This window comes from Hemiscyllium ocellatum, chromosome 2 (genome assembly GCF_020745735.1).
Source record: "Hemiscyllium ocellatum isolate sHemOce1 chromosome 2, sHemOce1.pat.X.cur, whole genome shotgun sequence".
NCBI lineage: Eukaryota > Metazoa > Chordata > Chondrichthyes > Orectolobiformes > Hemiscylliidae > Hemiscyllium > Hemiscyllium ocellatum.
Window position 1 is genome coordinate 34,578,104 of NC_083402.1, and position 25,558 is coordinate 34,603,661.

At 38.8% G+C, this 25,558-nt stretch overlaps 1 protein-coding gene across 3 annotated transcripts in view; it reads left to right on the forward strand.

Annotated features, from left to right (window-relative positions):
- Nucleotides 1-3,829: 3,829 nt before the first annotated feature.
- Nucleotides 3,830-25,558, forward strand: part of homer1b (homer scaffold protein 1b) — a 95,799-nt gene continuing 74,070 nt past the window's right edge. For 2 of the 3 annotated variants that reach the window (XM_060843547.1, XM_060843538.1), the window contains exon 1: nucleotides 3,830-4,364. In XM_060843547.1, coding sequence (XP_060699530.1) covers nucleotides 4,360-4,364 — 5 coding nt within the window. In that variant the 5' untranslated portion in view covers nucleotides 3,830-4,359. The remainder of the gene's footprint in view (nucleotides 4,365-25,558) is intronic. The other variant, XM_060843554.1, reaches the window with a different exon arrangement.

The window sequence follows — 25,558 nt, forward strand, 5'->3', positions numbered from 1 at the left end:
GCCTACCTTCAGATTTGATCCTCTCTTTCCTTATTTCTCTCTTTGTTATCCCCTGTTTGTTTTTGTAGCCTTTCCAATTTTCTGATTTCCCAATGCTCTTGGCCACTTTATAGGCTCTCTCTATTTCTTTGATACATTTTCTGACTTCCTTTGTAAACCATGGTTGTCTAATCCTCCCCGCCCTGATAATCTTTCTTTTCTTTGAGATGAACCACTGTATTGTGTACCCAATTACACACAGAAAAACTTGTCATTGTTACTCTACTGTTTTCCCCACCTGCTCTGCTTCCAGTCGATTTTCATCAGTTCCTCTCTCATGCCCCTGTAATTACGTTTCTTTAACTGTAACACCATTATATCCGATTTTGTCTTTTCTCTTTCAAACTGCAGACTGAGCTCTACCATATTATGTTCGCTGCCTCCTAAGTGTTCCCTTATTTTAAGATCTTTTAAGATCTATGGCTTATTACATAGAACTAAGTCCAAAATAGGCTGCTCCCTTGTGGGCTCTATTGCAAGCTGTTCCAAAAAACCATCCTGTAAGCATTCCATTAATTCTCTTTCTTTGGATCCACTGGCAACATTATTCACCCAGTCCATCTGCATTGAAGACCCCTATGACCACCATAACCTTGCCTTTCTGACATGCCCTATCTATTTCCTGGTATATCTTGCGCCCCTGGTCCTGACCACTGCTGGGAGACCTGTACATAACTCCCATTATGTTTTCTTTGCCTTTGTGGTTCCTCAACTCCACCCACACAGACTCCACATCATCTGACCCTATGTCATTCAGGGCCAAAGATTTAATTTCATTCTTAACTAACAAGACAACCCTGCCCCCTCTGCCCACTTTGTGGATTGTTTTTGGGATTGGATTTTGGGACGTTATTTGTATCCTTTTTGGGAAGGATGCTAAGACTAAGGCAGGTTTAAATGCAGTTGATTTACAGATCTAATACAAGTAAATTAAGAGTTGAACATTTTCTCAGGGGCTGAATGACTGTGATAACTACTTGATATTTATTCATTTCATTAATGGACAAGATTTGCCTGAGTCTTTCACAAAAGCCCATCACAGGTAGAATTAGGCATCAAAGTTAATATATTTCAAAAAGATGGGCTGAATTTTACAGCCCAGGAGATATGATAGCAGAGGTGTTGAGCATAATTTTGAATGCCATGTTATTGGCACTGTGCCATCATCCACAAGCCCCCACCTTGGAGTAAGAAAGGCTTAAGGTGTATGCTAATTGAGTCCCTAAGTGCCACTCCCCCCCCCACCAAGAAATCCCCCCACCTTTTCCTTCCCCATCTCCGGCTGTCCACCATGATCCCTCAAACTCTCATGATGATCTGGGAACATGGTCCCACTGAGACCCTGGATTCACTTTGTCTGGATTGTAACTATAACAGACCTATGACCCCAGTTTGGAATCCAGAAATGTTAGCTTTCAATTACATAATGCAGCTTAGAATTACAACAACTAATAAGATACTCTGAAGAAAAATGAAAATCTCTAACTTTTTGACCTTTAGAAAAAGAAAATCAGATGTAAGTTATTTGCAATGCAAAAAATATGTGTTGGGTTAAAAATGTTAATGAAAGTAACACATTTAAGGTGGAGACGTATATGTTTGGCACTAAAGCTGACAAACCTGTCAGAAAAATGAGGCATGTAATTTTCCACAGATCTTAGAAACTCTATACCAAAAATACACTGCATCTCCACATCTTCTGGAAAGAAGCCTTGGAAAGTTACAAATTTCTTAAGGAATCAAGGTGAATTTTCAAGCTGTCATCAATGGTATTCTGGAGCAGCTGATAGGTATTTATTTTGTTTGAAGTCAATGGTGACCAAAACCAGGAATTTGTTAGAACTGCTGTCTGTACTGTATAATATAGTAGCAATTTGAAAATCTATTTCATGATGTTTGGGAAATCAAATTCCTTAATTTGCAGTCATTTAAATTGGTTTACAGGAAGTTTCTGTCATCAGTAGAATTATAATGCAAGCTTATTACATTCCAAAATGAAGCACTACGTTTTACAGTTCTAGGATGAGGTGAGGACTAAAATTAAGCAAATAACAATGATATCCTGATTGTTGTCAACCTACCTCCCATTCTACTAGGTGAGGCAGACATTGGCCAGTCTGCTAGTACCTGAACCATTTGAGGCCCTTAAGTGGCTTGTTGAAGGGTTTCCCTGTGTTTCTCTACTCCATTCCCTTCTACTGTCTCTACCATGATCCCTCACCAGGACCCGCTAACCTGGCCCCAGTGAGATTCCAGATTTACCTTGATGGAGAAGCAGCAGTTTAGGTATAGTACATTAGTTAATTCGGCTATTCTGTTAAATGGAGGAGTAGAGGCAGCACACATCCACCTTCCAAATGTCTTGCAGTCTTTAGTACTGTTTGGTAGCAACAGTGTTTGGTCTTCCCTTGGGCTGGTGTAGAGGAACATCTTCCCAGAAGGAGATCATGGCTTGTCCCCCTGATTCCTTTCATACTCTGCTTTTCCTACCTAGTCCATTATTTTGGGCCTGGCCACCTAGGCTGTATCAATCAATTATCTGAACCTTTTGACCAATGACCATGGGCAGCTACTCATGATGCCAGGGTGACTGTTGTCCCCTTCTCCACCTCCATTTAAAGGTTATTTTTAATTCTTAGAAGAAAAACTACTTATTTTTTGAAACACTGTATTAATAATTGGGTAATATAGCATATGATTTTTTTTTGGCGAGTCATGAACTCACGTATTCATATACTGGAGATCTGTTTATATTTGCAGAAAGCTAGTTACTGCTGAAACACTCAGGCTACACAGGAAATACTAAATATGAAAGACGGAAAGAATTTCTGTTTTAAAGGAGGCTCCAATTTTCAACAACCCTTTATGGAAGATAATTTCAAAATTTAATGAACCTTTGAGAGAATAGATCCATCCTCATCTTCATTTTAACTGTATTAAGGTCTGGAGTTGAGTGGCACTTGTGAACTGCCCAAAGTGTGGTACGTTATCAGTTTGCCTTTCTAATTAGCTGCATGGTAACTTTTATCTCCGTATTTAATTATTTGGAAGCTACAAGTTGCTGTGCTTGTTCACATCTGAAAAAGTTGATATTGATAAATCAGGTGCCAGTCAGAGAAGAATGTGGTAGGCAATGTGATAAAATGGCTAGATATAATATTTAATTATCTCATCTATATATATTGAGCCAAGAACACATAAAGAGAAGACACTCAGAATGAAAGAACATTGATCCACAATATATAACCAGAGTTTTAAATTAGTTTGTAACTTTTTAATGACAACTGTAAGATTACTTTTGTGACTGGAGCCATATGCATGAACGCAATATTTTCTGGCTGTTTTGGGGAATTAAAGATGTATATGACATCTAGAAACAGACAACATAATCCAGCCATCAATTCACATTCTAATATACTAGGCTCATAAATTGCAAAAGCAAAGGTTCATGAACAGATGCAAGATAAAAACCACTTGGCTTGCATTTGAAGCTCCATTATCCTTGGCAACATGCTAAACTTCCTGTCGCGCGTTCTGAACCACTGAGGATACAGATGGTGGGTGGCTCTCCAACCAAACTAGGGCATGTGAAATGACAGGATGCTGTGTGTATAATTAGCAGAAAGTGTGGGGAGCCGTGCTGACGTCATCCGGTAATTGCTGTGCTCTGACGTCAGGGCCGAGCCGGAACGAGGCCGGCGAGTCAGAGGTGGGTGACGGCGCTACGCCGTGACGCGCTGACGTTTATTTAAAGGTCGGGCGCCCGCGGCGGGGGGAGGGGTGCGGGGAATTGGTATGGCCGGGCAGAAGTGGTGGAGTCTGCGGGAGTGAGTGGAGCAGGAGCAGCGCTGCCCGCCTCCGACAAAGGCAGGGATGGATGGTGACGGTTGGAGCGCCGCGTGATTGGAATCTTGACCCGGCTGTTGCAGTCGCCTCGCGCCGGTTCGCTCACTCTGATTTTGCAGCCGTTTGGGGCCGCGGCTGGCGACCGCCCCCAACCTTCTTCCACACCCCCCCCCCCAACCCCCCCATCTCCCTCATTTCACCTCTAAGGCATCCGGACTGAAAAAGTGGGGGGAGGCGTCGCTTGGAGCACCAGCGGGAGTTATCCGTGAGTAGCCGCTGTCTGTGGACGGGTCTCCGCGCCCCCCTCTCCCTGTATGTTCGGGGGTGAAATGATCCGCTCCGACGTCTCTCTGAGCTGGGCTGAGAGCGCCTAAGTCTCGGCACCGTCTCCCATCATTAACGCCGTGCAGCGAGAAGCGTCCCCCGCGGGCGGAGAATCGGCGTGTCTTCATCAGGAGGAGAGAGGGAAAAAAAATGGGGTGAGACATTCCGTTCCTTACTGCTGTTTGCGATATTGAGGGAGGAAAATAAATAAAAGAGGCACTTTTGCCCCTAGAGTCAGTCTGGGTTCTCGTTAAGTTTCAACATGTACAGCTGCTTTCAGGTTAATGCCAGGTCGCTGACGCTGGTGCTTAGGGCGCTTGACATTAGTGAGTGTCCATGGACGAGGATCAGTTACAGCACCCACTCAAACTCCTAGCTACGTCCCCATGGTTTACATTAGCGCAGTGTTAGACACATACGCTCTCGCAGCCGTGCTCCACAGCCGGGACTCACCGGGGCATATTTTAGTCGCGTCAATCCTGCGAAGTTTCAGTGCACCTTTAGAATGTCCCGTTATAATAATTTTGAAGTTTGAACGCTGGCTTGGGTTTGACCTGAGCAACTTAAAGCATCATTCCCGTAATTTGATAGCTCTTTGTTGCCTCAAATTGTGACCATATCCAGTACCTCTGCATGATGTGGTTGCACGGAGCTCTCTTAAAACTTCTGTTCTAAGTGTTCACCGCCCTGAATCAAGGCTAGGCTCTGTATATCGAGTACCCAGTTTATCTCAAAGAACGGTTATATAATTAATCTATGATAAGGGCTTAAAGTTAGATTATTGTTTAAACAAAAACGAAATATTCAAAATATTTTGAATTGAGAAAATCTCAAATCCTCTTTCTTGAAAGATCTTTCCTGTGCTGTTAGTAAGCGAAAAGGCAAGAATTCTGTCTTCATTATACCGTTACACTTTAGCAGATTTATGAATGGGATCTATTCGCTCTTATGTCAGTGTTCTTCTCACATCTTTCAAAATGAAACACACTCCGAAAACTGCTTTGACATAGTTTCAGCCTTCACTGAAAACTTATTGAGTATATTTCACTACCTTAGTAAAACTTGAAAACAATTGTTTCCCACTTTGGTTAGTTGAATGGTTACTTGTCATATTTAATTAATGCAAAGCTCACTTGTATGGTTAAAACACCATTCTGCATTCATTGTTTACGTGAAAGAGCAGTGCTCCCAAAGCTAGTGCTTCCAAATAAACCTGTTGGGACTACAACCTGGTGTGTGATTTTTAACTTTGTACCCCCTAGTCCAACACCAGCATCTCCAAATCATGACTTGTTGGTAGCTCTGGTATGGGTTTTATGACTAAATTCTGAAACTTGCACATTACAGTAGAGGAAACCTTAAAGGCAAGCTGCATGAAATGTGGAATCAGTTGTACCCATTTGTATTGTGGATGAAGTATCCATTGCGCTTAAAATTTGTCATTCCATGGTGTCACTTGACCAGTAATAATTGCTATTTGTCCTTGATAATGCATGGTGACTACTGTTTGAAGTTTTTTTTTGCTTAACTTCAACAATAATTAGTGTATTTACTGAAGTAAATGTGAATTAAATTGTGACTTCTTTGAAATCTGTCTATTTTGCTGTTAAGTGGTCTGTCCAAATTATTTGTGCTAACTTTCTATAGTTAATTTTAAAGTACTGACTTGACTTTTTATCTTCAGGAGAATTGGTGCATGAAGTTAACCTTTGTCAGTGAGCATCCAACGTTTTTGAGTTCCTCCTGAAAATGAGCAGTTCTTCCAAATTGGTTTGAAGTCTATTCAGAATTTTTTGTAATCCAATTTAATTTCCTTCACTATTTTATTAGAATGGAAAATCTTTTGAATGTTTTCTGTAGAGCTGCAGAAATATAATTTATGCAGTGAAGGAATGCATTTCGTTGTAAATCATCTACTTTTATCTCAGTTAATCCAACAGACATTATGCTAAGACTTATGGCACTACAGGTTAGATGAGTTTTCTCCTCCCAAATCTTAGCCAGCACGTTTGTGGATTTACTAACTGGTTGTATGTAATGGCTTTACTTGAGACGTAACAAGGTGATAGAGGAAGAGAGACAGTCATTCCATGTTTATTGTCCCTTCAAGTTATGCTTCAAGCAGGGAGGCTATTGTTAGTTCTCTCCAGTTCTGCAGTGCATCCCACAGCTGTGTCATGTCTTCATTTAGGCTGGTGTGCATTCAGTTTGTGATCTATGTTGTCCTTTTGGACACTGGTGTCTATCAAGCTGTCACTGTCTACTTGGAGGAAAATCATTGAACAACTGGGCACTTTTGAGAAATATAGGAAAGAATTGCAAATGTGAGACTGAAATGTAAACAAAAACATTGGAAATGAATGGCAGATCTTTTAGCTAAAGTAAAAAGTTACGCACATCGGGTTTACCTTATGTGAGCTAAAATGTGTAATCTCTTGTTTAGTTTTACAAATTCAGTTGAAACTTGAAGTTCTTTAGAACTATTATTTGGATTTGATTGTTAAAATCAGTTATTTTTACTTTATTACATTTTAATCGCAGGCTAGATAGAGGAATCTGAAAGTGATGTATTTGGATTTGCAAAAGCATTCTATAGCATACTGTACCAAGAGATTATTACACAACTCAGACTTTACAGATTGGGGATCAATTATCATGGATTAAGTTTTGGAAAATTGACAGAAAATATAGATGGTCAAAAAGTAAATGTTCTACTTTGTAACTGTGTACCAGAGAGATTAGATTTTGAGTCTGACTATTAACACAGCAGGTCAGGCAGCATCCAAGGAGCAGGAGAGTCGACATTTCGGGCATGCTCCTTGGATGCTGCCTGACCTGTGCTTTTCCAGCAACACCATTTTCAGCTCTGATCTCCAGCATCTGCAGTCCTCACTTTCTCCTCTGACTATTAACAATCCATATCCAAGGCTCGATGAGTAAAGCAGCACATGAGCAAAGCTTTGCCATTGCTGGCAGTTTGAAATAAAACACAGAATTAGGACAGATAATAGGGGTAGTTTCTTCACTCAGTAGTAGGGGCATGGAATGGCCTGTCTGCAACAGTAGTAGATTCACTGATGTAAAGTGCATTTAAACGAGCATTGGCCATACATGTGGATAATAAGGGCGGCATGATGGCTCAGTGGTTAGCACTATTGCGTCACAGCACCAGGGTCCCAGGTTTGATTCCAGCCTTGGGTGACTCTGTGCTGAAAATGTGTTGCTGGTTAAAGCGCAGCAGGTCAGGCAGCATCCAAGGAACAGGAAATTCCTGATGAAGGGCTTATGCCCAAAACGTCGAATTTCCTGTTCCTTGGATGCAGCCAGACCTGCTGCGCTTTAACCAGCAACACATTTTCAGCTCTGATCTACAGCATCTGCAGACCTCACTTTTTCCTTGGGTGACTGTGTGGAGTTTGCGCATTCTCCCCTGTGTCTGTGTGGGTTTCCTCTGGGTATCTCTGGTTTCTCCTCAGTCCAAAGATGTGCAGGTCAGGTGAATTGCCTATTCTAAATTGCCCATAGTGTTAGGTGCTTTAGTCAGAGGGCAATGGGTTTGGGTGGGCTTCTCTTCAGAGGGTCGGTGTGTGGAGCTGTTGGGCTGAAGGGCCTGTTTCCACATTGTGGGGGATCATCTAATAGAACTGTGTAGGTTAGATGGGCATCAGGTTATTTTCACAGGTCGGTGCAACATTGAGGGCTGAAGGGCCTGTACTGCGCTATAACGTTCTATGTTCTATAAAATGTTTATCGGGTTGGACCAAAGGGTCTGTTTCCATGCTGTACATCTCTGTCTGACAGATTGAGATGTGGGGTGGATTGATGGCAAGTTTGCAGAAAACCTCAGTTTATTTCTTGGCTTTTATGTGGTGCTTCCAGAAAATCTGTTGTTTTAATTGTCTACCTTGATCTTTCCTGTCCCCTTGGTTCAATGAAGCTCCATTCAAGTTTGATGTAAGTAATGACTGAGTCTGGTAGTTTGCAAAGGACTCATGTTGAGTGCAACAATTTCAGGCTATATCTTTACCCCCATTTTGTTTCCTTATCCATTATGCTTTGGTGTCTTATTTAATAACCAGTGAAGAAAAGTTTGTAAAAATGTTTGAGGGGCTTAGGTTAGTTCAGTGAGTTGCAAATGGAATATAATGTGGGTGAGAGATATTTTCCACTCTAGAAAGAGAAAAAAAGCTGGGTTGTGAATGGGGAGAAGCTGGGAAGTGTTGGTGTTCAAAAAATATCTGGGTACTCTTGCACATGAATCACAAAGTTGTCATGGAGATGAGGCAAGTACTTAAGACAAGCAGGAGGCTGGAAGAGCACAAGCCAGGCAGCGTCAGGAGATGGAGAAGTCAACACTCAGCACTTAGGAAAGCAAATGATCTATGTGATCAGGTTTTCTGTGATAAAGATGGGTGAAAAATTCTTAACAGCAATTGTGTACGAAGGCCATTGATGGGAGGATATGCGACCTGTGTACGCTTATCTCGCATAAGTAATGGAAGCTGTGGAAAGAGTGCAAAAAAAAATGTTTTGACGTTACAGTATTTGACTGCCTGTCTTGATGAGAAGAGTGTGCATTGAAGAAAGACTTATTAGAATTGACTTAAAGCATTTGACTACATTTCCTAGAATTTAGGAGGATGATCTCATGGTAACACAAGACAGTAAAGATGAGAGGATGTGTGCCTTGGCTGGAAAGACTTGTGGCACAGTGGTCATGTCTATACCTCTGAGCCACTGAGAACAGGGTCAAGTTCCAAAGTGTGTAATAACATTTCTGAACAGGTTGATTTTAAAATATATCTTTTTCTTGGTTAGGGAATCTGAAGCTTGAAGTCACAGTCTCAGAATTAGGGCTTGGCTATTTAGGACTGACGGTAAGAGAAATTCTTTTACTGCTTAAGGAATACTACCCTGGAAGGACATAAATGCTCAGTTGTCAAACATATTGCCTTTAAATCACTTTCTTAAACATAATTGACAGTCAGCTCTGCACAGTGCAAAATATAATGATTGGGTCACTTTCTTTGTAATCTGCAACAAATAATTGTCAGAAAATATTAATCAGATACTTAATTTGACCCACTTATACAGTGTTATATTGAACATTCCTAACTGACTCTGCTTATCATTATAATCTAAATACTTGTTCATTTCTTTTCTAAAAGCAACTCTTTATTTTTACAATTTTCCCCAATCTTAACCTTGTTAACAATCTCTTTATCTAGGATTACTTAGAATCATGGGTGTGCAAAATGGAAACACACTTTGGTTCAATTTGTCCATGCTGACCAGGTATTCTAAATTAATTTAGAATAAATTAATTAATTTGTCAGCATTTAGCCCTTATCCTCTAACCTCTTCCTATTCATATACCCATCCAAATGCCTTTTTAAATGTTGCAATTGTACCAGCCTCCACCACTTCCTTTGGCAGCTCATTCTATACACATACCACCCTCTGTGTGAAAAGGTTCCCCTTTGGGCCCCTTTTAAATATTCCCCTCTCATCCTAAAACTATGCCTTCTGGTTCTGAACTCTCCCACACAGGGAAAAGACCTTGTCTATTGAGCATATCCATGCACCTCATGATTTTGTAAAACTCTATAAGGTCACCCCCCAGTCTCCAAACCTCCAGGGAGAACAGTCCCAGTCTATTCAGTCTCTCCCTATAGCTCAAACCCTCCAACCCGGGCAACATCCTTGTAAATCTTTTCTGAGCCCTTTCAAATTTCATAAAGATACCTCAATTGTGCATAATATTCCAAAAATGGCCTAATCAATGTCCTGTACGCTGCAGCATTACCTCCCAACTCCTATACTCAATGCTCTGACCAATAATGGAAAGCATGCCAAATGCTTCCTTCACTCTATCTAACGGACTCCATTACCTGCTATGTTTCCTTACTTTTTTTAAATAGCATAATAACACAGTATACTACTTGTCACTATTTCTGTCATCTATAGGAAAATGCGAAGATGTTTAAACTTATCAACATAGTATCCACTTTAATTGCTGCCTTGTAACTGAAATTGGACCCACTCATTCAGTACACTCAATAAAATAAGTGTTGTAGTGCTTTGGAATGCTGAAACACAAAATAGTTTAACTAATTCCTCTACCTTCTCCACTTTTTGTCTTACCCCTCAAAAACAGACTTCATTTCATTTTGTTCTATTTCTTTTTGGTTTGCAATTTGTTGTGCAACAGATTTTTGACTGTAAACACAATTTACATATTGGGTCGTTTGTTCTATATAGGGCATTTGTCAATTGCTTTGAGACATTTTACTGGCAATTACTCAGCTCTTGTGAGACATAGAAATATCAGGATGCATAAAATATTATTGGGAGAGGCAGTGGGATTTAAGAGGAAATTCTGTCCTATAATGTTCTTTATTTGTGAATATTTAGCCACACAAATACAGTTCATAATTATCCCAATAAATTAATGAATGACTTGTCTGTCCCATTTAACTCACTCGGTCATGCAATTGGTGATGTTTCTGACCAACTGGAAACAACATATTACGCTGTCAAGATGGTGTGCCGTCATCTTGAGTACAAAGAATTTCTTTACTCATGTACTTTTGCAGTTTGAGTAATTACATTGTAAAAGCACATCGTATATTAACATTGGTGTAAGGTATTTATTTTTGTACTCTGGGCTGGCATACTCTTATAGAGTCTACAAAAGTGAGTGAGTTTGCCTATATAAGTTAGTGACATCAATACTGATGTGTACATTGCTTTCTAGCTGTTGCATCAGTATTGTTGCTAGTCAATGCAAGAAAATCTTGAGACTTGTACATTTTCTTTAAAAGTTAATGCAAAGTTCCAAGCATTTTAATTCATGTTCAATATGACTCACCAGGCAAGTTAGTTCATTGTAGAGAACCTAAATGCAATTGTTTTGACTTTCTTACATGTAAATTCTTACATCACTGCTTGGTGATGTCTAGTTGCATGATAGGTGTCTTGAGTGCAGAATGTAATGAAACTTGATCAAATTTTAATTTTAGAAGCAAATTGACTGGTTACAAAAATAGTATGGGGCACTTATCTGATCTTAACAGTTAATCACCACCTGATCAGATTGGAATAACTTGGGTTTCTATAGTCACTTTCATAATGTCTGATCATCTGAGAATTACAGCTGTTAATACTTCCAAAGTACTGTCATGGTTGCAATGTAAGGAAATAAATCTGACATGTCTATAGCAAGAAGCAATGATGTAAGAAAATATTAGTCAGAACCCTGACAGAGCTCCACACCTTCTCTTCAAATTGTGCAAAGTGATCTCTTCCACCCACCTGACATGCCTGACCATATCTTAGTCTGGCATCATGTTGAACAGACCACACCTCCACAGTGCAGCATTTCCTTAGGATTAAACTGTTAGCATCAGTTTGGATTGATTGTGTGCACAAGGCTATCGCGTGCAGTCTGAACTTTACGTCTTCTGACTAAATGTCAGACTGAGCCAAGAACAGTTTGCTTTGTTGAAGATTGTGTGCATGTACTAGAATTGAAATTATCAATGTGTGGTAATGTGTAGAACAAACTTTATATGAAACAAATTTATTTAAAAACCTGGACACAATGTGACCTCAAAGTCACATTTGACTCCTGTATAAAATTTGTTAAAAACCATTTAACCTACATGAAAGCTTCTCCATGTTGATAATGAGTGCTTACTTTTGAGGTGTGCTCAATAAGGAAGAAGGAAAATTGAAGTGAAAAATCGATTCCAAAAGTTGACATTGTGATGGTTGATTAAGTTAGTTCTTCAACCTAATGGTTATTTCTGGATATCTCTGTACATTTTGCACATTGAGTAAAGTTCCATTGGTGTGGCATTAAACAGGAAAACAAGATAATTAAAACTGTTTTGAGTGATTTAGGAGAAGTGGGTATGGAGGGCACAAGTTAAAAGAGATGCTTCTAGTCCAGTGCCATAAGATCAGAATAGATCAGTGATTATGGAGAGTTTCTTGGCTGTTTATCTAATGTATAGCATCTGTGATTTACACTGCAGACAAGCTGATGTACTGTATTTGTGTAATGCAAAAGTAAAAAATTCAGATGCCTGAAATCTGAAATAAGGTGCTGACCAAACTCATCAGGTCATTCTGCATCTATGGAGAGAGTTCATTCCAGGTTGATGACCTATCATCAGACACCTTTTACGAAAGGTCATTAACCTAAAACTTATTTTAGACACTGTCAAACCTGCTGAGTTTGTTCAGCTTTTTTGCTTATAACTGTTTGTTTACTTTATTTGGATTTAAGCCCAATATCTGTCATCAGCGTAGTCTTACATCTAAACTGATGGTTTTCACCAATTCACTAAATACCAAAATTCTAAAGTGATCAGTTGATTTGCACTAGTATTATTTGGTGTTGTCACATTATAGTCAGTCCCTCGGGGTTGTGGAGACTCTCTTCCATTCTAGTATTATGGATGCTGTGCTGACTAAATAGTACAATGCTAGATGGGTACATCCTGCTGCTGGTGTGTGAAGTGATGAGTGGGATGCTCAAGTTTTCACACCCTCCTTCTGTTTATGCTTGATACCATCTGGCCCTGTTGGAGAAATTCAAAATGGTTGGCACCTTGCGGAAGATGCTTCTCCAATTTTGGTAGCCTTGGTTATAGATTTCCACATTGGATTATTTTCAAGGAGATTTTTAGGATGTCCTTGGGAGTGTTTTCTCTGCCATTCTGCTATCTCCTTATCAATGCTGAGTTTAGAGCTTTTTGTTTGCTTTTGGAAATTCTGTCCAGCTTATGGCTGATGTGGCCCACAATCAGATTGGAATCTGACCATAACTAGTGCCATGGGGATACTGGCCTGAGGGAAGATTTTCAGGATATTGCAGAGGCATCTGTTGTCGATACTCCATGTCTCCCATGCATATAGGAGGCCTCTAAACACTACTGCTGTGAAGGCCTTCATGCTGGGCTTAAGATCATTGTGATCAAAAACACTTCATCAGATGGCTGAAAGCTGTGCTGGCACACTGAAGGCAATGTTGAATTATAAAATAACAAATAATAAGAATGACATAACAAATGTCCACACTGGACTTTAAACTTTGTTTTCTCTTCACAGATGCTGTCAGACTGGTTAATATCCTTCAGCATTTCTTTGTTTCACATCTCCAGTATCTTCAGTTCTTTGTTATATTCTGTTTTTAATTGTAGTGTGGAGGCCTCAAAGTGTGGGAAATGATCCACATTGTCCAGTGGACTCCCCATGGATCCTAGTGGTTGGTAGAGCAATCTGGTAGAGGACCTTTGTTTTCCAGGTGCTTAGTCTATCAAAATCTCAGAATCGTAGTTCGTATAAACTTTATAGTATAGAAATACACCATTGTGCCCAATATGCCTGTGCTTGCTCTTTAAAAGAGCAAGCGCCATTTGTCCCACCTTCTGACTTTGCTGTCAGTAGTCCTGCTATTTTCTTTGTGTCTGTAAGACCATAAGGTTTAGCGGCGGAATTAGTTTTTTGTTAGCCTAACTGGTGTATGTGTCTGAGGTGTGATCAGAATAATTGTGGGAATCATAACTTGGACTCTTGGGCGCAATGTTGATTTGCTTTGAAAAGGAGAAAGCGAGGACTGCAGATGCTGGAGATCAGTGGTGTGTGTGGTGCTAGCAAAGCATGGCTGTTCAGGCAGCATCCCAGGAGCAGGTGAAACGATGTTTTGGGCAAAAGCACTTCATATCAGAGCCTCATTCCTGATGAAGGGCTTTTGCCTGAAACATTGACACTCCTGCTTCCTGGATGCTACCTGATCTGCTCTGATTTGATTTGAACTACTGTTCAGACATTGGCACATGTTAAGTTTTGTGATCATGGTTATGTTATTCACTGAGTTAATCAGTGTTAATCACTTATTGAACCATTCCAGTGCACAAGGTTAAAAAATAAAGATTAATTAACTTTGGCAGGTGTTGGAAATCGGGATATCCAAAAACATTCCCTATAATTCACTATGAAAAGTCTTAATTTGGAAGACCTCTCAAATTTCTTTCTCTCTGTGAGAATTTGTGTTGGGTATGAGCAGGTAGGGAAAGAATTAAGTTCGAGTTTTGTGAAACAAAAGGCTCAGGTAAGGTCTTGCAGTTAACAATAAGGTGCTGGAGGCAAGGGTAATGGAAAATTCATTATGTAGAGCTATTGGAAGCATTCATTATGTAAGGTCAGTTTAACAAGGTGAAAAGTATTCATTTAGTGAAGCCAGTTAAGGTTAAGAACATTCATTGTTTAACAGCAGATGGCTTAATCTTTACTGTTGCTCGCTGATTGTAACGGTTACCCAATCAATATGTATGATGCCTTATCTGGATGCACCTCCCTGTAAAATGATTATATAATTCAATAAGAACTGCTCTTCCAGAGAAGACACTGAACTAGTGTCTCTGTGCACATGGGCGATTGTTCTCTCTTCCCTACGGGCCCCAGAATAAAGATGGAGGAAAAGTATATGGTGTCTCTGAGCGTTTTGCTTCGATTGAGTGGGGGGGGCGGGGAATGGAACAACAATATTGGTTTAGTTGGCAGGATCCAAATGAATAGTTATGATCGGACAGTATCGGCAGCTGCCCAGAGCGCAGGTATCTCGAGACAGATATGCCAACAAGGTAATATTTTAAATCTTGATCCCCACCTTGAAATTCAGGTGTGTCAGAGATGGTCCCCTTGTTCAATTGCTCTCTATTCTAAGGATTCCTCAAAAGGTAAATAGTTCAGTCAAGAGACTCAGTTTTGCAAACGTGCTGGCAGGCAGAGGTTTGAGTCCTCTGCACTGTATTGGAGGGTCGGGGAGGTGAGAGGAGGTGTAACTGAGGTTCAATTCCTCTGCTTTGTGCTGAGGTCTGAGGTGCCACAATGTTTGTTGGAGGTTCGAGCCCCTGTGAGGAGTAAAGTGAGAAAGGAGTTAAAGTCCCCTAGTGACACAATTTGAGTCTCTGCTCTGGGGGAAGAGAGTGGCTTGGATTGCGGCACCTTGTGGTCAGCTGCGAAGATTTCTCTCTCAAAAAGTCTAATTCGAGTTAGAGGATGCAAAAAAAACCGCTGAAATGAAGGTTGTACTAATACTTGGGTTGAAAAAGGAAAGTTTCAATGTAAATTGTGTTATGCTGTGTTTGATGTTTTAAAAATTTTGTTTTAAAATACTGGTTCGGAAAATTCTTTTCAGAAACTGTTTTGTCTTGTTTGAATCGGGGTCTCACTTCAATGTGTTTTGTGGGTTGTGTGGTGGGGCGATTGAGATTGTACAACATTGTCCTTTTTTAAAATGATCAAACTTGTAACCTTAAAACTTAGTGCCTTCAGCCCCGGATTTGATTGAAATTCTACAATGCCTGTTCTTTTTAAAAAAAAGTTGGGTCGGTGGTTATACTTTAGCCAGATGAAAGTGTTTTGCCGCTGTGCTTTTAATGCAAAGCCTTCACAAAAAGTGCATTTTGAGTTTTTGAGATTTTAGAGCATATTAGAACTTGAGGCTGAGTTGTTTCAGTTCTGTTAATAATTAAAGATTTCATTGGCCCCCTTCGTATTACAAATTCAAAGAATGTTGATCTCTACCAAAGTTGCCCCTGTAATTTTGATTTCTATTTGGGAAGTTTCAGTTGGAGAAAATATTTTAATGTATGTGTTTTTACATGGATATTTGAAATTTAAATCTGAACTGAAACTACCTCTTCAGTTGCTAAAGCACAGGAAACGTTGTGTTTTCTTGCCATTCCACATTTTTGAAATATTTTTCCCTATAGGTTTCATGTGAACCAAGTATCAATTCTTTTTAAAGGAACATAATTTTTGAATAACCTGAATGGGGTCCCCTGAGGGTTTGATTTTAGGACCATTGATTGTTGTTTATAATTGAATTGTTTAGGCAGTACAATTTAGAATTTTATGAATTGTATAAAACTTGCTGATGTCATAAATAGTGAACAGAGTAACAGACTTCAAGAACTCAAAGAATGTTGAAATAGGCAGACACAATTTCGTGTAGTTAATATTGTGACTGTCTTCATACTGATAACCACCTTGCCAAGGAAGGATTGAGAGGGGAAATGCAAAGATACTTTCGGCAGGTAACACCTTCTCTCGAGTTTCTCCATTCACAAGAAAGCATGCTTTCGGACTACGGCCCAGCCCTCCTCAACCTGAATCAACAGATTGAATCAGCTCCCCAGTCATGAGCAAGGAAAGTGAAGAGGCGATCGGTACGCTGTTTATCAGTGACCTTCCCATGGACATTAAACCACAGGAGCTTTATCTTACCTTTCAATCATTTGAGAATGAAGGTTCACTGATCAAGCTAACATCACAACAGCCAGTTGTCTGTTACATTTAACAGCAGAGCGGGAGCAGATGCAGCAAAGAATGCTACATTCACTTAGCCTGCTGTTGCAGCCTCCGTCTGAAGCATCTCTGGAAGGAGGAAAGTCTTGTCAGTTTTATGAAGCATTTTAACTGCTCTTATCCAAGAATTCAAATTTCTCGAGTGGTGTGCAAGGAGACTGGATTTTTTTTCAGGTTGGACTTTGCTGAATGAGACTTTTGGAGAGCTGACTTGTTTCACTTGACTTGGATGGGCATGGACTGGTCACTAATGACTGTGGATTTTAGAACACTTACTGGTGAATGTTTTCCACATGGGAGGATTCTTCAAACTCTACTTACTGTAATGGACTAGTAATTTTAGTTATAATCATGTAAGCTGTGTCAATAATTTGCTTAAATACTGGCTGTCAGTCTTGTGAAAGCTGATTGTGCCATCTAGGTGGTTATCATGAAATGATAAGAGGGAATGAGAATGTGTATCAGGTTTGAGCAGGTAGGGAAAGATGAGTTTTGTGGAACAAAAAGATCAGCGGAGCATGACTCGCATCAGAAGAACTTGCAGTTAACAATAGGGTGCTGGAGGCAAGAGTAATGGGTTAACAAGGTAGAAAAACATTCATTATGTAGAGCCATTTAACAGTATTGGAAGCATTTAGTATGTAGGGTTAGTTTAACAAGGTGAAAAGTATTCATTGTGTAACAGTAATCTTTACTGTTGACACTCACTGTAACAGTCACCCAATCAATCTGTATGATGCTTTATCTGGATCCTCGTCCCTGTAATGTGACTATATAATTCATTAAGAAACTGCTGTTCCAGAGAAGACTGTGAACTTGTGTCTCTGCACGTTTACAAAACCAGAGGAGTTGAATCTACTGGTAAATGCCTGAGCAGAATTGCTCATCAACCAGGACATCTTTCCAAAATCAATCTACCACATAAACCATACTTCCACTGCGCGCACAAATCACTGCATGCTGCTTTCAGTGGGCTTGGATCTTCCTGTCTTATTTCTGACATTCCCATTAAAATGATCAGATCTTGAAGGCTTCAGCCTGTGATGCAGGCTTATTGCCTGAACCAACCAATCAAAATTTCTAAAGCATGTGGTCAATTTTTTTGGAAATAAAATTTATATTGGAATATTGCATTTATGGCTAAATATTTTGCTGAACTACTCTTCAAAATGTTGCCACTGCTAGTCACAAATACTAAAGTTCCATAAGTTTCTTAGAGAGCTTAATATGATAGTTGAAACTGCACCATACAGTGCAGCATTAAAATAAACACTTATCAGCAATTGTTCACACTGTTTTTAGATCATTTTCATGTGCTGTTCTATTCTAGACATAAGTTTGGAAACTTCAAAATTTAATCACTAATAGAACAATCAATATGTATCAGGCAGATACAAAATAAATGATTCCCATTGGAAATATTGAAGTAGAACTCATCAATCTGAAATATGGTGCTTTACTGCATGCTGAGCCGAAAGCTAATGTAATAAGATAATCCACTAAACTGTAAACCTTCCCTTTGTTTAAAAAAAAATGGGGAAGCATAATTTAATGTCTAAAAACGTAGATATCATTTGTTCAATGGGATATAATGTATTTCAGAATCTAATAAAGATGAAGTACATCATTAGGCTTTCTATTTGATTGAGTTTATCAAAACGTGTTTGTTTGGCACAGCCGGTGGCATATTTACTACTGCATCAGGTGCATGAAGGTTTGCATATCTATAACTATTGTACATAATCTCGGCTGATAAGCCAGGGCAATAATGGTGTATTAGGACAGAGGTACCGTATTTAGATTCAGACCATTTGCTGTGGTAGTTCCTATGGTTATTAATAATGGTGCCAACTCCAGAAGGCTTGGCATGTGGCTAACATCAATTCCTCAGCACGCTCAAACAAAAATACATTAAAGGAAAAGAATGTGTACTTATGTCGCACTACTTGTGACCACCAGATATTTCAGAGCAACAAACATTGCAAAAAGTACTTTATTATTGAAACAGCTGTGATGAAAGAAAATTAAAATTAAAATTTGTGAATTCTTGTGTCCAAAATGGCTGCATTCTTGACTACATAATAGTCAAGATATTCAAGGACAATTCATTGTATTTTGGAAATTTCTTATCAAAATGGTAGGCTTGCATTTATGTTACACCTTAAATCCCTTTCAAATTGAATGTCAACTAACATTTTAATGAAGTACTGGTTTTATTGATTTTTTTTAAAAGAAAAGTTGCAAAGGCTTTTTAGGTTTCAGTATTGCTTTTAAAACTTCTTATAATGCAGGAAAAAATTCAAATTAAAGACTAAAAGCTATATCTAATTCAATGAAAATCTTGCATACATTCTTTTGAAATTTATTTTGAAATTTGCTGTTTCCAAATCAGCTCAGGGGAGTGCTAGTAAATGGGATTATGTTGAAGGTCAGGTGTCTCTCACATGTCAGTGCATGCTTGATGTGCAAAAGAGTTTCTTTTGCACTGTGTAATTCAATGATCCTATGAATGAAATGTCTTTATTAAGCACCTTCACGTCCAAGCCAGCAATCTTGTTGCAAATTATTGTCCATTGTAAACCAGAGTCTTACACCTGCAAGAAACTAAATTAGAGATCTCAAAGTTTAGAATTTGCCATAAATTGATTTAAGCTAAGTACAGATAGCAAACGTGCTAACAACTGCAATTTTATTTTTTAACTGCTGCAAGCCAAGTTTCCCAATTGTTACATTGTCATTTTTAAATTTTAGAGGCAATACCCATTATGCACAGTCACTTGAAAACCATTAGGTAAGAGAGCCCAATGTACAGTAAATTATAAAATAAGTTTAACTGAAACTTTTTTGATGTTTCAGTAATTAATATTTCAAGGTAATTAACACCTTCAAAGATTTTGCAACTTGGAATTTAATGATTTACGATAAAGTAATTTAGAATAAACTGCAGTTCAAACTTCAGGTTCCTTAATATGAAATACAGTACTAAAAGCTTTGATTCTTTGAAAAAGCAATGGCATGTGAATCCAAAAACTGTGAAAAATCGAAGTTTCATTTTGGTTATATTCCAATGAGCTGTTAAACGCATTTCTCAACCTAAACAAAACTTCTGGCTTCAATGAGATTCATAGTGAACTACTATAGACTAGATATTGTGTGTAGGGGAGAAAGTGAGGTCTGCAGATGCTGGAGATCAGAGCTGAAAATGTGTTGCTGGAAAAGCGCAGCAGGTCAGGCAACATCCAAGGAACAGGAAATTCGACGTTTCGGGCATAAGCCCTTCAGGAATTCCTGATGAAGGGCTTATGCCCGAAACGTCGAATTTCCTGTTCCTTGGATGCTGCCTGACCTGCGCTTTTCCAGCTAGTTACTGTGTAGTTCACGAAGTTTAGAATCAACAATATATGGGTTGGAAGGCTGAGGGATTAGAGAAATTGGAGGTTGTTGTCGGAGTAGTGAAGGTGCAGGTGTCATCTCATTCTCTCCCATGCCCCCCAACCCCAAAAATTGCAAAATACTCACTCTGTATAGTTTAACCTCCATCTTTATTCTGAGCCCTGGAGGGAAGAAAGAACGAATACCCATGTACACAGAGACATGAGTTCAGTCTTCTCTGAAAGAACAGTTTCTTAATGAATTGTATAGCCAATTTACAGGGAGGAGCATCCAGATATGTTGGGTGACCGTTACAATCAACGAGCATCAAAAGTAAAGATTAAGCCATCTGCTTTAAACAATGTGTTCTTAACCTAATTGGTTTCACATAATGAATACTTTTCACCTTGTTAAATTGACCTTGCTTACTGAATGCTTCCAATATTGTTAAATGGCTCTACATAATGAATGTTTTTCCACTTTGTTAACCTATTACCCTTCCAGCACCCTATTGTTAACTGCAAGTTTTTGTTTAATCTGAGTCATGCTCAGCTGAAACTCTTGTTTCACAAAACTCAAACTTAACTCTTTCCCTACCTGCTCGTACCTGATGCACATTCTCATTACGACAGCAGGGCAAGGTGCCAGGTATGGAGTGGGGGTTGGTGGAGAGTATGGACCTAACAAGGGAGTCACTGAGGGAACAGTCCCTACAGAATACAGATAGGAGTGGGGAGGAAAAAGTTTTGTGGGATGGAAGGTCTCACTGTAGGTGGTGAAAATGGCAGAGGATGTTGGATTTGCAGATTAGGTTGAAATGTGAGGACCTGGGCGATTCTATCCAAAATTGTGGTTGGGTGGGATGAGGTTCAAGGGCGCAAAGGTATGGGAAATGGAGATGCAATTGAGGGCATAGTTGATAACTGGGTTGGGGAAATTGCGGTCTTGGAAGTAGTATATCTGGGATGTCCTTGAGTGGATTTGCTCATCCTGGGAGCAGATATGGTGGAGGAATTGGGAGTAAGGGATAGTGTTTTTACACAAGGAGTAGTTGGTAAGTGCTGCTTAGTTTAAAAAAAATGGCTAATGGATCACAACAAGTTTGTGCCAAAACTTTTTTTAGTGTAACCACAGTCTTGTGTAAATTTAACTCAAAGTATCAGTCGTAATCTATTATGAAACTGCTTTTGGCCAGGTTATTGATTGAGTCCAGTATTCAGTAGTAGCAACAATCTTAAGCTAGTAGTCAATAACACTTGGATACATTCCCATAACATTAGAAAAAAAGAATTTGCGTTTCTCTAATTTTTAGTGTCTAAAGCAATTCAGCAGCCACTACATTTTAACTATAGTATATACAAACTCAGCAGTCAATTTTCACTGGTTAAGATACCTTAAATAAGTGAGATTTATGCACCTGTTTTGATGTGATGGGTATATTGGCATTGGTATGATACAGGGCCCCCTGCCCCCAAACTCTAATATTACACTTTGTCAAGCCTGTATGTTGACCATCTCTTAGATTTACATTGAAAAACTGACCCTTTGACTTTTTTTTTGTTGACAGCTCTCATTGCATGCTACTATGGCATTTTTGTTCAGTGATTCTTAATTGAAGTTGTAAAAAAGGATAGTGAAATAACTGATTTACCAGTGATTCCATTGTAATTTTATATACTGTTTGAGATTTGCTTTCTTTGGGAGTGATTTAATTGTTTGTGTTTGGACATTATGCATATGCTTGTATAACTTTGATTCAAAGTTTTCTGATCTCCTGAGTACAGTGAAGGGAAATAATTAATAACCTTTTTCTGGATGAGGAAAGCAGAAGGGTGTCAGTAATTCCAGCTGGAAAGTATTGTATGTGAATGTTAAGTGAAAATCGAATTGAGTTTTGTGGTTGTCATACATGCACGACTATAGTTTGTTGATAATCTGTTTAGAAGTATTAAAGGGTACGAAGAATTCAGCAGGGTAATGGGATATCTGGATTGCCTTTGGAGAAAAACGAAGCAAACTTCATAATCCAACTGGCCGTTATTCTACTGCTATAACATTTAGTTACCCGTGATTCATGCATGAAGCATGCAGATCTTTCTAAGTCAGTGATGTATTTGGAGTAAACTTGAGGCAACAAAAAGTTAGTGGCTTGCAAATATGTCAAATTATTTTGCTCTGGTGAAATGAAGCATAATTTCTTATCGCAAGTGCGGTACAGCCTACTGAGTGGAGAGAAGGGCCGAGAGTGGACTAACTTGTCTCGTTGTTCATGTACCCTTAACAGATAGGTGAGTTCGGAGCTACAGAGCATCACCTTCCCAGACCTGAATCTCCTTAACCAAGAAAGGCATGGGCATATAAGTAGGAAAAGTCCAAAATCTATTCAGTGATTTCTTTAATAAAGACTAAGACAAAGTAGAAGTAATAAAAAAAACTTCCAACTTAAAGAATGATTGGATTCATGTCAAACAGAGCCTTGAGCGCACTTTTATTGCTTTTGTGCATGTTTTGAGATGTAGCAAGATCCTCACTTAATTAATCTTTTTCAGTAATATCAAATGTGAATATTGTAGCTTGCATGTCCCTAGTGATATTGAGTTTTAATCCTACAATGGGAAGTTATAATCATCAAGTACTTAAAAATAAGTAATTTAACTTTGCTCCTCAGTCAGTCCCTCTTTGGGAGTTCCATTTAGTTTTTTTATTGTCCTCATCTTTGTGTCTGCTGAATATGAAATTTCTCAGATTCTTTCCTGAATGTTTGAGTCTAGGTTAACTGTGCAAGATGACAATTTCAAGTCCTATTTAGTCTGTTATGAAATAGTTCTTCAACAAATGTTTACATTTAATAACTGGTAATTCACTCTAGTATTAGAAAACCAATTTTATTTAATGAGAGATTAGAACATTGACTCATTTTACTCTAACTTTTTCAATTTTAGCACTGGATGAAGTTCTAGTTTATGCATAAAAATTGGGTGCACACAGGCTTTCCTCTTATCCTGCAAATTAATCTGACAAATATGGATTTTCTAGGGTGTTTTTTTGGAGGACAAAGGGTAATTATTTCTGAATTGATAAATCATATAGCTTCCTTATTCTGTTAAAATGCTGAATTTTTTGACACCTGTGCAGTGCAGGTAATCAGTTGACTTTAATGTTCAGCCCTGTCAATTTTCTGTAATCTTCTGAACAGTGCATCTGGCTTCCCAAAAAGAGGGGTAGCTTATTTGTCTGCAAAATTGTGATTTGAAATATAGCAAGCTTCTTATCCACCTATACCTATGGGAACAGGTGTGTGCTGGTTGATCAAATATTCTGGATCTGCAGTTTATCATAAAGACACCTTTAATTGACTGCTTTCCTGACTTGATAACATGACAAAACCATTTATAGCCTAAGTATGTACTTTCAGTTGCTTGGTTGTACAGGGCAGAATAACAGTTGAAACCTTTTACCTTGCACTGTCTGAATCCTGTGACCTTTGCCAGGTATAAGCTAGCAGATGTGTGAACCCCATCTTTGAGTTCTCCTTCAGGCTGCACATTTTGGTTTGGAATTGTATTGCGAGATCCAAAATCCTGGGACTATCAAATAGCAATTTTGAGTGTTTGCCCATAAAATGGACTCTGCTAGTTTTAAGAAGGTGGCCCTACAGCAAATACTGACCCAGCTAGCGATATATCTCTTTCACCGTCACCTCCTCCTCCACTTCCTAAAAAGGGGAAATTTGTTTTAAAAACTGCTGTGCTTTGCTAACAAGGGCTGGTTGAGGACAGTGAATATACTGTTTGGTATGAACGTTTGATGGGAACTTGCTGTTTGATATCAAAATCCAACAGCTAGTACATAATCTTTAAATCCCAGTGAATAGTGGAAAGAGTAGTCTGGTGGGTCTCATTAGCAAAACTTCTTCAACACTATCTGGTTTCTTTGTACAAGTTTCAAAGACTGTTCAATGTGAGTGTTACCTCTAAATTTGCATTTTATGAAATATACCCAATTTAATGCCAACAAAACCTCTTCAGAAATATATTAAGAGTTTACTGTAAAATGAAAAATGTATCCTGTTTTGTAGACTACATAAAATATTTTTACACTGTTAGTGAGTTGCAGGTTGTATAATTCCATTAAGATGTTTTCAAACTTTTTTTAATGGAAAAAGAACAAGAACATAGATTTAAAATGGTATGCAGTAGTTAGGGTGTGGAATGCACTGAAGGAAGTGTGAAGGCAGATTCAATTGAAGCATTCAGTACTATTTGGATATAAATGGTGTGCATAGATATGGGGCAAAGGAAAGAAACTGGTACTGAGTGAAAGAACTGGCAGAGGTGCAATGGACTGAAATGGCATTCCACATTATTTCATAATTTTGGGATTCATTCAATTTCAAACCTTTCATCTAACTATTGAGTCTTTATGAAACTTCCATTTTATGAAACTACCTATTGCAGAGGATAGGGACAATGTCATTATTAATGAGCAAATTTGCAGCACCTCCAGGTGAAGATAAATACTGTGAATCCCTAGAACTGTCTGGCTAACTTGTCGCTCCATTTAACTTGCACAGATCACTCCTGTAACTATATAACATTTTTAAAAAAAAATTGCTGGACTTGTACATTGGCTATTAATTCTGCAGTAAGTAGAGTCTCGTAAGTAACTGCTGAAGTTCTTTTTTAAATTACCTGTTGTTACTGTGCTGCCAACCTATCACCCATGTCCAAAGAGGGAACCTGTTTAAAGTAGCATTTTATTCTTGCATTTGTTAAGTTCTCAATTTTTAAAAATGTTTTTAAGCTAAGGAAAGATGCTTTAACTCTTTCTCCTGTCTTTTCTTTCGATCTTTCTTGAATGCACATCATATTTGTGACAAAAATGGTGCTAGGTGATCAATGCTGGGAACTATATATGCAAAGGCATGCGAGTTCTCAGAAGAACAGACAGGAATGAAAGGGTGCTGGGGTAGCATTGTTGGAACAGGATAGGATAAGTATGATGGAAAGATGATTTCTGAATGTTGTGACCCAAAATCAATCTAGTGGAGATAAATAAAAAGGGAAAGAAAGAAGTCACTGGTAGAAATATGCTACAAACCCTATAGCAGGAGCTATACAGTAGGACAATAGATCAGACAGTCATGAGGGCATGTTTTTGAAAAGGGTTAGGATTAAGATAGTTGTATGTGATTTTCAAGCTTCAAATAGATTGAGATAGTCAAGTTGGCAGAGGAAATCATGAAGAATTCCGTGTCCAGGTCAGTTTCCTAGATTGATGTTTATCCAAGCCATGATCAGGCTGTTTGGATCTCATGATTTGTAAGGAGATGGGGTTTCATAAATGTCAAGATAAAAGATCCCCCAACACACTCAGGAAACAGTGACTGTAACATGATAGGATTTAGCATTCAGTTTGAGAGAGAGGAAGCAACTCTGCTAAGCTTTAGAAAGGGTAGTTATAAAGGAATGAGGACAGAACTGTCGTGAGTGGACTGGGAGAGGAAGTTAACAGTGAACTGGTTGAAGAACAATGGCAGATCTTCAGTTCATTGGCTCACAGTAATGATATATTCCAGTGAGAAAGAAGGATTCTG